Source organism: Phocoena phocoena, chromosome 2, assembly GCF_963924675.1.
Source record: "Phocoena phocoena chromosome 2, mPhoPho1.1, whole genome shotgun sequence".
In the NCBI taxonomy this organism is placed as follows: Eukaryota; Metazoa; Chordata; class Mammalia; order Artiodactyla; family Phocoenidae; genus Phocoena; species Phocoena phocoena.
The window spans coordinates 15007757-15022168 of NC_089220.1; the positions used below are offsets into that span (position 1 = coordinate 15007757).

At 34.7% G+C, this 14412-nt stretch overlaps 1 protein-coding gene across 2 annotated transcripts in view; it reads right to left on the reverse strand.

The window, feature by feature from the left end:
* The window catches only part of SPATA7 (spermatogenesis associated 7), a 35596-nt gene that overhangs the window by 12992 nt on the left and 8192 nt on the right, over positions 1-14412 (reverse strand). For both annotated transcript variants that reach the window (XM_065872190.1, XM_065872189.1), the window contains 2 exons: positions 12663-12710; positions 6273-6406 (listed from right to left, as the gene is read on the reverse strand). In XM_065872190.1, the coding sequence (XP_065728262.1) occupies positions 6273-6406; positions 12663-12710 (182 nt within the window). The remainder of the gene's footprint in view (positions 1-6272; positions 6407-12662; positions 12711-14412) is intronic.

A 14412-nucleotide genomic window follows, 5' to 3' on the forward strand; every position in this document is an offset into this window, starting at 1 on the left:
AAGCAGAATTACTCAAAGCAACTAAGTATTTTGGCATTAAACTGTGAGTCACTAGGGTAGTGTTTAGTTAATGACTTTAACACGTTAGTTGTAAAAAGTGTTCCCAAACTAGGTTCACACTGCAGCTTATGTACCAGAGGAGTCTGGCTCTCCGGAAAGCAATTTCTAAGTATGATCTGAAAAATCTTTTAGGGCTATTAAATAATAATCACAGGAATTATTTACACTTGGGGAACAGAACAAATTGGGATCATAGCAGGCAGAAATGCATAAGGCATTAGATTGCCTGTGAGAAAATTCTTACCAGTAATGGTTATTTAATAAACAAAACGAAATACGAAAGAAAGTCTTTAAAGGCAGGAATATACTCTCATCTGTCTGAAATGGGCTGGGAAAATTGCTCTTGAATCAATTGAAGGCATGAAACTTTTCTGTATCTTTATATCTTATAATTCCTACCCTGTATTCTACTTCTTCTTTCCTTGGAAACCAGTAGAACACAGTGCAAAACCAACTGTACCTATCTGCTTTTTTGAGATTATATAATCTTTAACTATGAATATCAGAAAGCTTGGATATGATTTTCATAGAAAATGTGTAACACACTGGTAAATTCACCAAAATTAAAATAGCAGATCACTGTAAAGTTCTAAAATCAGAAAAGTGTTCATCAATTATTGTCAATGGAACAAAAATTCTGGTGGTAATCTGACCACTTTCACTTTAATGCAATTTGTTGTAAACTGTTTCTGTGATTTAAGAATTTATGTAAAGTGATAATCATTGACAGTTAACACATACATGTTTTAAAAATGTCAAAAATACCTATCCAATTTTACAATCACAGAATAACTGAGTATTAAATCAATCTTTTTCAGGGATAATGTCAGAAGAAATGGTATACAAAGATTTTCCAATTGTCAGGTTTTAAAACAGTTGAGGAATCAATTCAAGTGCAGAACAGGATAGATACAATTTATTTTAAAATTTGATTAACACTTGTTTTGCAAAAAGCTTCAAATTGTATTTTACAAAAGAAACTGATAGCTTCTGATTTTCACTGTTTTATAGTGCTTTTAAAACAGATTTATTTAAGAACATGAGTCACATTCATATATTCAATTAATCTTAATATCACATGGTATGTGCTGTACCAGTGATGTGAGTGAGTGGTGAATAGCTGTGTGTGAGGTACAAGGTGCAGACTTAAAAGTGTCTCAGGTGATAGCATGTAAGTCAAAATGTAAGAGAAAATAAGTAGCCCATATTACAGTGTGGGCAATTAAAGAAAAAGTTTTTGATTACACGGTCTCACGTATATAAACAGCTAATATGTCCAGAGGCCAAAGTTACCATTTTCTTTTGAATTGTAGCAAACTTTTCAGTAAATGCAGATTATAACTACAGGCATCTGTTAATCATAAACCCACCCAATTATCAAAATATTATGCCCCAAATAATAATTTTAATTTGAATGTATCTAAATATTTATCATCAAGTATTATAAAAAAATGTAAGCAAATTGCAAATTACTATTAAGTCTAAATGGAGTAAAAAATATACTTATATAAAAGCATAAATGAACTATATTTTTAGAAGCAAAAAGTTACAGGGTTACAGTGACTGAAGGAAAAATGAATGGAAAACATCGCCCATTTACAGACTTAATTATATATTTTATTTTCAACAAATCCCAGCCTTACCTCAAAATAGAATTATTAATTTATATTCAAAATGCTAGATAATAGAAACATATTTTTAAAAATATGTTTAAAAAGTACCATCACTGAAAATGAAAATACATACATGAGTCAAATACTGATGAACAGATTCCCAGATGGTACAGTGTATAGCAGGTTTATTCTAAAGGAAGCAGCTCTATTCCTAGTCCTTTTATCTACAAAACAGCCTTGGGGACTCTTAAACATATTTACAGCTTTCCTGATGACTCCCAAATCTATTTTCAGCCCAGACCTCTCTCCTGACACAGATACTTATATCCAGCTCTCTACTGAATATATTAGATGTTCCAAAGGCATCTCAAATTAAGCAGGTCCGAACAAGTAAACTCGGGCAAGCCAGAAACCTGGAAACCTCCCAGTTGCCCAAGGCAGAAACCTGGAAACCTCTTTAATTCCTGCCTCTTGCTCTTCATATCATCTGATCAGTCACCAAGTCCTGGGGATTGTACTTTCTAAATGTCTCCTAAATATATATTCCTTATGCTCCTTCTGCTGTCTTATAGATCATATCTTAATCATTTCTTCCCTACACTGCAACTGTCACACAATTAGTCTGTCCTTCCCTGCTGCCAGTGTAGTCTTTGTAAAGTGTCAATATGATGACACAACTTCCCAACTAAAAACTGGTCTATGGCTCTGCCACACTTCTCAGAGAAAAAGGACCCAGGTTCACTCTTAATTCACAAATGCCCTTAGTCTTTACCCCTGCCTACTGATATGTCACATCTTCATGTACAATGGAAAGAGCTGGAGTCAAAAATGAAACAGCTTTTACCAACAGGCAATAGTTTTTCCATATCACAGTTGCTAAGGGACAGAAAACAAAGCTCAGGGCCTAATCTAGACAGTCTAGGAGACCATGCTCATGAATCTGGGATCCTCTCAATGGCGACCCTCCAATTAGATGACTTACAAAGAAACTTGCCCATCTTGAACACTGGCACTGAGAGAACAGTGGCCTTTGAGAATGCGAAATCATATGCTGCTTCCACACAAGCTTGCGGCCTAAATTTGCATTACCCAGATGGTCCACAAAAACCTTAAGCCAAGACAAATGACTCAAGTTTTTTCCAACACACAAATTGTAGGGGGATAAAAAGGTGGGGGAAAGAGAAATTATTGATTAAAAGAAATGTATCAATTAGTTGAAATTATTTAGAGTCCAATTCCAACAAACTTAAAAAAAAAAAGAGAGAGATAATGGGGAAATGTGAACAGTGGATATTTGATGATATTAAGGAATTATTAATTTTTAAGGCATAATAATGGTATGGTGGTCTATCTTTTAGATATTTAGATATATACAGAAATATTTATAGATAAAATTATATATCTGGTATTTGCATCAAAATAATCTGGGATGGGGTAGTGAGTGAGGATATACATGAAATAAGCCTGGCCCTGAACTGATCATCGTTGCACTTAGGGGACAAGAACACGTGGGTTCATTATACCACTCTATTTTTAGAGATGCTAAAATTTTCAAAATTAAAAAGTTTAAAAAGAGACCATCACACACACAAAAAGACTTCCAGTTTCAGCTGACAGATGGAGAGAAATGGAAAGAGCATAGCTCTCACCATTATAATAAGAAAAAAAGCTGGACAAACTGCAAATTAATGATTTTTCTTGAACTGCTGAGAGAACTAACGTCACAACTAACCTAAAGTCCACAGTGATATAAGTACCTGCAGGGAGAAACAGAACCTAAGCATTTGCTTATTTGGGACAGATGCTGCTGAATGACATATAAACTGGTAAGAAGATTATGCTAGAAGTTTTTAGCTAATTGCTAAGGACTGAGTGTGGACTATTGTAAGAGTATGAAGCCTCTGAGACTTGGGGAGTTTGTACCCTCTTGCAGGCTTTTCCTCTAGGAAAGAGCTTTTCCACCAAAAGCTCTCAGGGAAGAGCAGGAAGAATCCTGAGAAAATTTCCCCCTTCCCTTGTTTCTTTGGCATGGCTAGGGGAGGGGAACAGCACCCACTGCAGAAATTACTCTCAGACCAATTTTTCCTTTCTCTCAATCTACAGGGGGAAATTCCCTTCACTTTGCCACATAACAATTACAGAAGTGATATTCCATCACCTTTGCTACATCCCATAGGTTAGAAGCAAGTTACAGGTACTGCCTACACTCAAGACGAGGGGATTATTTAAGGGTGGGGATCACTGTGGGGCTTAGAATCCTGCCTACTACTGTGGGTCAAATAGAAAGTACGCAAGAAGAAAGAAGAAATGAAAACATACTAAATGCTCCACTTTAAAAGGCAAAGATTATCAGAGTGAATAATCTGACCCACCTAAAACCTATCTAAAATATTAGGATTAAAAAATGGAAAAAGTGGGGGCTTCCCTGGTGGTGCAGTGGTTAAGAGTCCGCCTGCTGATGCAGGGGACACGGGTTCGTGTCCCGGGCCGGGAAGATCCCACATGCCGTGGAGCGGCTGGGCCCGTGAGCCATAGCCTCTGAGCCTGCGCGTCTGGAGCCTGTGCTCCACAACAGTGAGAAGCCTGCATACTGTTAAAAAAAAAAAAAAAAAAAAAAAAAAATGGAAAAAGATATACCAAAGGAATACTAATGAAATGAAAATGAAAGCTGGTTTAACTATATCACTATCAGAAAACACTTTAATATAAAAAGCATCAAGGCAAAGAAGTTCAAACCACAGTGACAACAGGTTAGATTCACCAAGAAAATATATCATCTCTAAGTCTGTATGTATATAATAATATAGACTCAAAACATATAAAACAAAAATTGCTAGTACTAATTCTTGGAGAAATAGCTAAATATATAATCATGTGAAAGATTTCTCTTAATAAAAGATAGACTAATTAGACAAAAAGATCAATAAGATTTGAACACCTAAAAGATAAAACTTAATCTAATGCATACACTATATATTAAATACTGCATACAGCTACAGAATATATTTTCTTTTCAAACACATATGACATAGGGTATTAAAAAATATTGTCCAAACAAATAAAAGAAAAAAGAACTGTCTACCTACTGGGCCATAAAACAAGTCTCAACAAATTTCAAGAAACGAATATCACACAGATGTTCCCTGATCAAAATACAATTAGGCTAGAAATCTGTAACAAAGAGAAAACCAGGAAAAAAAATAGAGATTAATAAACATTTCTAAAAGACGCTTGAGTTAAAGAATAAATTATAATGGAAACTGTAAAATACTTTGAACTGAACCATAATAAAAATACCACATATCAAAACTTGTGGAATGCAGCTAAAGCAGCACTTGAAGGAAAATATATAGCCTTAAAAATGCTCATACTATGAAAGAAGTGAGGCTGAAAATAAACTAAACAAAAGTAGAAGAAAGTACTGTAACATAAACTCAAAGAAAGCCAAAAGAGGAAAATAAAGCATGAACATTACCTAACTAGAAAACAAAGTACAACAGAGAGGATCAATGCAGTAAAAGATGTGCCCTTAAAAAGATTAATAAAACTGACAAATCTCTGGTGAGAATAATAAAGAAAAGACTGAAGGCACAAATAAACAACATTAGGATAAAAAGAGGAACTAATACATATTCAAGAGAGATTATGAAATGATTTAAGAGATATTATGAACAAGTCTATGCCAAGAATTTGAAAATTTAGATGAAATGGACAACTTTCTACATATGTACAACTTATGAAAATAGTTCTATAATGATTTCAAAAATTGCAGTCAAAAATCTTCTCACAAATAAAACTCTAGGCCAAATAATTTTAGTGCTGAGTTCCATCAAATTCAAGGAACAAATAATTTCAAACTTACATAAACTACTCTAGGGCATGGAAAAAGAGGAAATAGCACCCAGTTTATTTTATGAGGCTAGCAAAACCTGACATAGCAGAAAAAAGAGAAAATGACAGGTCAATATCAATAATGGACATAGATGCTAAAACCCTAAACAAAATATTAGCAACTGTATCTGGTAATGTATAAAAAAAGGAATTACATCATGACAAACCTGTGTTTATACTAGGGATGCAAAGTTGATTTAACATTAGAAACTCGATTATAATTCACTACATTTGAATAGATTAAAAAGAAAAATTGTACCATCATTTCAAAAAATGCAGAAAAAGAATTTGATAAAATTAACACACATTCATGAGAAAGGAAAAAAATCCTCTTAGCAAACTAGGAATCGAAAAGAATTCCCTTAATCAGATGATAAAGGGTATCACAAAAAACCTAAAGCAGGGGTCAGCAAACTATAGCCTAAAGGTCAAATCTGGCCCACCACCTTATATGTTAATAAAGTTTTACTAGAACAAAGCTACGTCCATTCATTTACGTACTGTCTATGGCTGCTCTCCAATGGCACAATAGTTGTGACAGAGACACAACAGTTGTGGCCTGGAAAGCCTAAAATATTTACTATTTGGCTATTTACAGGAAAGTGTACCAATTCTGACCTATAGTAAACATTATCAAAAAGTCAGGTTCCACCACCAATGAAGTATCTTAGAAACATTTACTTTTAAAAGGTAAAAATACTATCTTACCTTTTGTAGAGTGTTAAGTAATGACTTGGAATTACTTTTAGAATTGGATTGCATTGCAGTTTTAGTTAATTTCAATTCCCTTTCACACAGTGCTAATTCCTTTTTGAGTTTCTCTCTTCGTTGTTGGTCTGCATCTGAGGGGAAAACAATCTTTTGAAATACAGAATAAAATAGAAAAATTAATTTTTTGGTGTTAGACGACTAGTAAAGGGCACTTTTTTCTTGCTAAAAATGTTTATACTACTGATATGTAAATAAATCCATATACTTTTCTGTATAAAGATAACAAATATTTAATTCATAGAATCTTCAAATGGATTGACTATTTAAAGAGCAGAAACAAGATATGACAAATTGATTAAGCCTAAGGGCTCAAGGGAGCAATTCCTAGCAGATATAGAGATATAAAGGTTAGAAATGCTTGACCGTGTTGTCTGCAACTGTAATCACCAAATGCAGAGTTTGAATTAATCCATATACTCCCCCGCAAATGAAATATTATTGTCAATACCATCATATGCTATAAAAATTTAAGCTTTATATGAGTCAAAAAAATGACACTAAATTTTAAAACATTACTTTTAATTAGGATAACTGATTTCCATTTTTCTTAACAGCTAGTCATTTGAAAATACAAACGAAAAAGGGGGTTTCACATTTTAGTGTGCGTTAAGTCAAGTATTGAGTCATTATCAAAGACTGAAAATGGCAAAATGAAAGCTAGTCAAGTTTCAGAGTTAAAAAGAAGGCTAACCATAAGTAAAATGACTTGTATTTTCATGTAAAATTTAAAATTTAACATATACTTTTTAATTGGAATCTATATCAACTTAATGGACAAGATAGTTTCAAGTTTCAAATCACCCTGATTTAGGGGGAAAAAAAGGGGCAAAAGGTTTGAAAAGACACTTACTAAAGATATACAAATGGCCAATAAGCATATGAAAAAATGCTTTACATCCTTAATCATGAGGAAAATGCAAATTAAAATCATAATGAGACACCACTTCACACCCACTAGAATGGCTATAATCAAAAAAGGAGTCAATAACATGTTAGCAAGGATATGGAGTAACTGAAATCCTAATTATGTTGGAGGCAAGAATATAAAATGGTATGTCCACTTCAGAAAACAGTTTGGCAGTTTCTTAAAAAGTTAAGTATAATGCATCATATGACCTAGCAATTCCATTCTCAGGTGTATGCCCAAGAGAAATGAAAATTCATATTCACACGAAAGACTTGTACATGAATGTTCATAGCGCACTATTCATAATGGTCAAAAAACAGAAACAGCGCGTCAGTCAATTAATAAATAGACAAGATGTGGCATTATCCATACAACAGAATACTATTTAACAATTAAAAAGGAACGAAGTACCGATTTAGGTTACCATATAGGTTAATCTCAAAAACATTATTCTAAGTAAAAGTCTAATGCAAAAAAACACATATATGACTCCATTTATATAAAATGTCCAGAAAAGGCAAATGTATAGAGAAAGAAAGCAGGCTTCCAAGGCTAGGAGTGGGATGAGGAAGCAGCTGCAAAGCTATCATTTTGGGGATCTTCTTAAGGTGAGGAAAATATTCCGAAACTGGTTTGTAGTGATGATTGCACAATTCTGTAAGCTTAGTAAAAATCCATGAATTTTATGGTATGAAAATTTTTGTCAATAAAACTGCTATAAAAAATAAAGCCGGGCTTTCCTGGTGGCGCAGTGGTTGAGAGTCTGCCTGCCGATGCAGGGGACACAGGTTCGTGCCCCGGTCCGGGAAGATCCCACATGCTGCGGAGCGGCTGGGCCCGTGAGCCATGGCCGCTGAGCCTGAGCGTCTGGGGCCTGTGCTCCGCGACGGGAGAGGCCACAACAGTGAGAGGCCCGCGTACCGCAAAAAAAAAAACAAAAAAACTTTCTAATGCATTAGAATATGGCATTATTTAGACAATTCAACAAAGTATATAGAGATATTCTAGCTTTGATAAAGACAAATTATCAAGTCAGTTGTCTGCTATGACAGAAGAGTATATCTTATAAAAACAGAGATGACTCAAAACCACAGATTTCTTTCTCTTTTAAAATATGTCTATAAAGCCTGTTTCTAAGTTAGTTCATACTGATTATAATGAGCATCAGCTTTGTAACACACAAAGTAATGATTATTAATTACACTTTGGTTTGGTGATTACAATCTTTGCAATTCTTCTAGCCATCACAATTTTCTTCATTTACATGGCCAGAAAGAAAAACTCCTGTCTCAACTGACTGAAAGCAGAAAATATCATGGGATAAATAAGCACTAGCTAAGTCTAAATTCTAAAAACAAAAAAAAGGAGTAATTCTTTAAATACAACTTATATGCCATCAATTTCTGAATTTTTATCTCCATCCTGGAACTCTCTGCTGAACTCCAGACTTTGTATTCCAATTGCCTCCTCAGCATCTCCACCTGGATTTCTAAGAGGTATTTATTTTGAACTTAAAATGACCAAGACTTAACAACTCTTGATTCACTTCCTCCCCTAAATATCTTCCTATCATATTCCTCATTTCAGTAAGTTGTAACTGTCATTTTAGTTGACAGACTCTAAGTATTGGGAGTCATCTTTGACTCACTCTTCTTTTTCTCTCATATTCTATCTACATCCAGTCCATCAGTAAATACTGTTGACACACATCTGAAGTATTTCCAGAATCCAGCCATTTCACATTCCCTCTACTTACAGGCACTTTGGTCCAAGTCACCACTATTTCTCATCTGAATTACTGTCTCCTAACTAGTCATTCTGCTTCTACCACTGACCCTTATAGACTATTCTTAACTCACCAGCCAGAAAGATGCTTTTAAAGTTAAACTGGCTCTGTTCCTTCTCCTCTACTCAAGACCCTCCAATGGCTTCCAATTTCATTTAGAGTGAAAGCCAAAGTGCTTGCAAATAGTCATAGCCCTATGCGGTCTGCAACTCTTTGTCCCATCTCAGTGACCTCATCGCTTGTCACTCTTTAGCTGGCTTATTTCACACCAGCTATACAGCTCTTCTTGCTGTTCCCCTGGATCCACTGATCACAATGCCATGTCAAGGCTTTTGTACGTGCTGTTTTCTCCATCTTGATTGCTCTTCCCTCCTTTACCCACTTGCTTCTCCCTTATTTCTTTCAGGTCTCTGCTCACCTTATCAGTGAGGCCTTCTTCTCCAAAGTCCCAATCTCCCTTATCCTGCTTCATTCTTTTTCATTGCACTTATTACCATCTGATATAGTCTATATTTACTCATTTCTTTGCATTTGCTTATCGTTTGTCTCCTTCAACTGGAATGTAAGGTCTATAAAAGCAAACAGTAGGTGTCCAATAAATAATTGTTGAACTAGTCACTGAATAAACTCTAGTGTACTAAACAAAATATGCAAAATGCCTGATTATTTTAAATTGGTGAATTTGGATTTTAAATTGGTGAATTTGGTTCAGTAAGAGGATTAATACATACATTCAGGCTTGTTAATTACACAACCTGAATAAAAAAGAGATAATCTTATCTGATACATCTATTGTTCAGGAACTTGTTCAGTATGAAAATTTACCAAAACTTTCCCATTTAGAGCCTAGTTAAAGAGGATTATTTGATCTAATGTCAACTGGGTAAAACCACCTTAATTCAAATGATTCAGATTTTGAAAGCCTAAAAATATTGAACCAGTTTTCTGTGCTATAAAAAGTTACTAATATGATACAGAAGAAGAAATATACAGCATAGAAATTAAAAATCTGGAAGGATCCTTAGAGATTATCTATCTTTCATTTTACAAAAGAGGAGGGAAATACATAAAATGACTAGCCCATATAGCTTGTGTGCTATGGTGAAATTGGTCTTTAAAAATATATACTCAACACTGTGCTCTTGCCTAAAATGCCTTTACCCTTCTTATAAAATTATTCGAATCCTAAGACTCATTCAAAGATATGAGAACCTACACGAAGGCTTGTTGCAAACGTAAAGGTCACAGAAGAGGGAGAATACAAAGTGCCAAGCACAGGGCCTGATAAAGACACTATGCTCACTGGTGGCAACTGGCTCAGCGTAAGTCCCATCTGTTCCTATCTGTTCCACTACGAAAATGTACAATCAGAGATAGGTACGACCAATCCTGTTGTCTGTGATCTTCCCCAGATTGCGCATAAGGGGCATTCTCCTATCTATGCTCTCATTCATTTATCACTTAGCATGCACTACTTGAAGCTGTTATTTATTTTTTAATGCAGAAGTTCTCTCTCAAACTGTAAATAACAAGTTCAAACAGCAGCTTAAGAAAATACTAAACTTAAAGTTTATAATATTTGATATTTATATAATTACAATAAGACAAGCACAGGCTGTCATATCCATGCTCTTTGGCTATTTTAAAGTATGCATTTCTTGATTGGACTCAAAGGCCTCAAAAGGTCTTAAATGGTATCTTTCAGAACATTTTAAAATAGGAATTTCAAATTTTGTGGTCTGATTATTTCCTTAGTAAAGATTTCTAAAAATAGAAATATTTTTCTATGTACATACCATATGTATGTACATACAAAGGGGAGATATATCATGATTCTATAATAATATATGTCAATAGCTTTTCAGATACAAATAACTACCATGTTTATCAGTTAGCTATTAGGATACAAATAGATAATATTTATTTGAAGAAAAGTGCCAGTTATGGTATTTTTAATAAATAATTCAGTAATTTAAAAAAATTTTATTTATTTACTTTTGGCTGTGTTGGGTCTTCGTTGCTGCATGTATGCTTTCTCTAGTTGCGGTGAGTGGGGGCTACTCTTCATGGCGGTGTGCAGGTTTCTCACTGCAGTGACTTCTCTTGTTGCGGAGCACAGGATCTAGGCACGCAGGCTTCAGCAGTTGTGGCCTGTGGGCTCTAGAGCGCAGGCTCAGTAGTTGTGGTGCACAGGCTTAGTTGCTTGGTGGCATGTGGGATCCTCCCGGACCAGGGATCGAACCCGTGTCCCCTGCATTGGCAGGCGGATTCTCAACTGCTGCGCCACCAGGTAAGTCCCTAATTCAGTAATCTTAACAAGCTGAGGGCAGTGAGAATCACAGAATTCTAGAACTTAAACCTTGCCAAGCTTTTCAGTACTATTCAAATTTTTATATACAGGAAAAATGAAACCCAGAGTAGTTAAATAACTTATCCAAAGTTACACAGTGATTTACTGGCAGAGCCTGGGCTCAACTGTAAGTTCTTATAGTGAGAAATACAATACAAGCTTCTTTTATGGATGATTTTTAAAAGTTAGAAAATGCTTCCTCAAAATGCAGCATGTCAATACCCATTAGGAGGGTTACTATCAAAAAAACAGAGAACAAGTGTTGGGGAGAACATGGAGAAATTGGAACCCTCAAATTGGAAATTGGGAATATAAGATTAAAAGCAGATTTACCATATGGTCCAGAAATTCCATTTCTGGGTATATACACAGAAAAACTGAAAGCAGGGTCTCAAACAAATATTCGTACATCCATGTCTAGAGAAGGATTATTCACAATTGCCAAAAGGTGGAAACAACCCAACTGTTCATTGACTTATGAACATATAAACAAAATATGGTAGTACATACAATGGAATATTAGTCAGCCTTAAAAAGCAATATTTCTGACACATTACAACATGGATGAGCCTTAAGGACACCGTGCAAGTGAAATAAGTCAATCACAAAAAGAAAAACACTGGATAATTCCACTTAAATGAGTTACCTAGGGAAGTCAAATACATTGAGACAGAATATAGAACGATGGTTGCAGGGTGTATGGGGAGTTACTCTTTAATGGGTGTGAAGTTTCAGTTTTGCAAGATGAAAAGAATTCTGAAAATGGATAGTGGTTATAGCTGTACCACAATATGAATGCACTTAATGACACTGAATTGTAGACTTAAGAATGGTTAAGATGGGTTCTTCCCTGGTGGCACAGTGGTTGAGAATCTGCCTGTCAATGCAGGGGACACGGGTTCGAGCTCTGGTCTGGCAAGATCCCACATGCCGTGGAGCTACTAAGCCCGTGCGCCACAACTACTGAGCCTGCGCTCTAGAGCCTGTGAGCCACAACTACTGAGCCCATGTGCCACAACTACTGAAGCCTGCGCACCTAGAGCCCGTGCTCCACAACAAGAGAAGCCACCTTAATGAGAGGCCTGTGCACCGCAACGAAGAGTAGCCCCCGCTCGCTGCAACTAAAAAGAAAGCCCATGCACAGCAACAAAGACCTAATGCAGCCAAAAATGAGTAAATTTATTAAAAAAATAAAGTTAAAAAAATGGTTAAGATGGTAAATTTTAGGTTATGTGTAGTTTACCATAATATTTTTTAAAAGGCAATATGTTAAAAATTACTTACATTTGATGCTGGCACTCATGCTTAGTGGAACTGAGCAGTCTACTGCAGCTGAAAGAGAAAGATCAGTTGTTTAATATTATTCTTAATTTTTATAAATGACAATAAATATCAAATGCAAAAATCACAAAAAGTTCCAGAACTTGCACTTCCTTGTTTTGATTTTTATGCTACTTATAGAGATGAAAAATACCTTTGATAAAAAATATACTGGTTGGGATTAACAGCTCATTAGATACTGCAGAAAGAAATATTAGTGAACTTGAAAACACAGCAATATAAATATTCAAAATGAAACAGAGTAAAGACTGGAAAACAAATGTGCAGAGCATCACTGACTTAACCTACCTGTACCACTCACTTAACATACTTGTAACTGGAGTCTCAAAACAAGCTTGAGAAAATAAAAGAGCAGAATTGGAGCAGCTACATTATCTAATTTCAAGACTTACTGTAATGCTATAGTGATGACGGCAGTGTGGTATTCTAATAGACAAACAGATCAACAGAAGTGAAGAGTAAGTCCAGACACAGACTCTTGCATATGGTCAATTGTCTTTTAAAAAGTGACAAGGCAGTTCCATAAGGAAAGGACAATCTCTTCAACAGATAGTACTTCAGTATTTAGATATCCATAGGCAAAAAAGTGATCCTTATATCATACCTTATAAAAAAACTAACCCAAAATGGATTATAAACTTAAATGTAGGAGCTAAAACTTATACTTCTAGAAGAAAACACGCAAGAAAATCTTAATGACCTAAGATTAGGCAAAGATTTCTTAAACAGGATATGAAAAGCATAAACTATTAAAAATTTGAAAAGCTGGACTTGATTTCACATATAACAAAATATTTTTCTTTAGATTTTTTAATCATTTAAAATATAAACTTCAGAAAACATGAACCAAAATTTTAAAACTTTAGCTCTTCTAATGATAAAATTAAAAAATAAAATTAAAAGACACTGGTGGAATTCAAATAAGGTCTGTATTTAATAATATTGTGTCAATATTAATTTCCTGGTTTTAATAATTGTATTATAGCTTTGGAAGATTTTGACATCAGGGAAAGCTGGGTGAAGGGTTTCTTTGAAATTCTGTACTATTTTTGCAACTTTTCTATAAGCCTAAAGTTATTTCATAATAAAAACTTCAGAAAATGAAAAGACAAGTCACAGACTGGGAGAAAATATTTGCAAAATATGTATCTGACATAGGACCCATATTCATATAAAGAGAACTCTCAAAACTTAATACTAAGAAGACTAACAATCCATTTTTAAAAAATGGGCAAAAAATTTAAATAGATATTTCACCAAAGAAGATACACAGATGGCAAATAAGCATAAGAAAAGTTGCTCAATGAAAAGGGAACCCCTGTGCACTGCTGGTGGGATTGTAAATTGGTACAATCACTATGGAAAACAGTATGAAGGTTCCTCAAAAAATTAAAAATAGAACTACTATATGATTCAGTAATTCCACTTCTGGGAATTTACCTGAAGGAAATAAAAACAGTAATTAAAAAGCTATATGCACTCCAATGTTCACTGCAGCATTATCCACAATAGCCAAGATATGGGAGCAAGCTAAGTGACTATTGATAGATGAATGAATAAAGATGATGTGGTGTACATATATGATGGAATATTACTCAGCCATAAAAAATGAAATCTTGTCTTTTGCTATAACATGAATGGATCTAGAGGGTATTATGAGAAGTGAAATAAAAAGACAAATACTGTATGATCT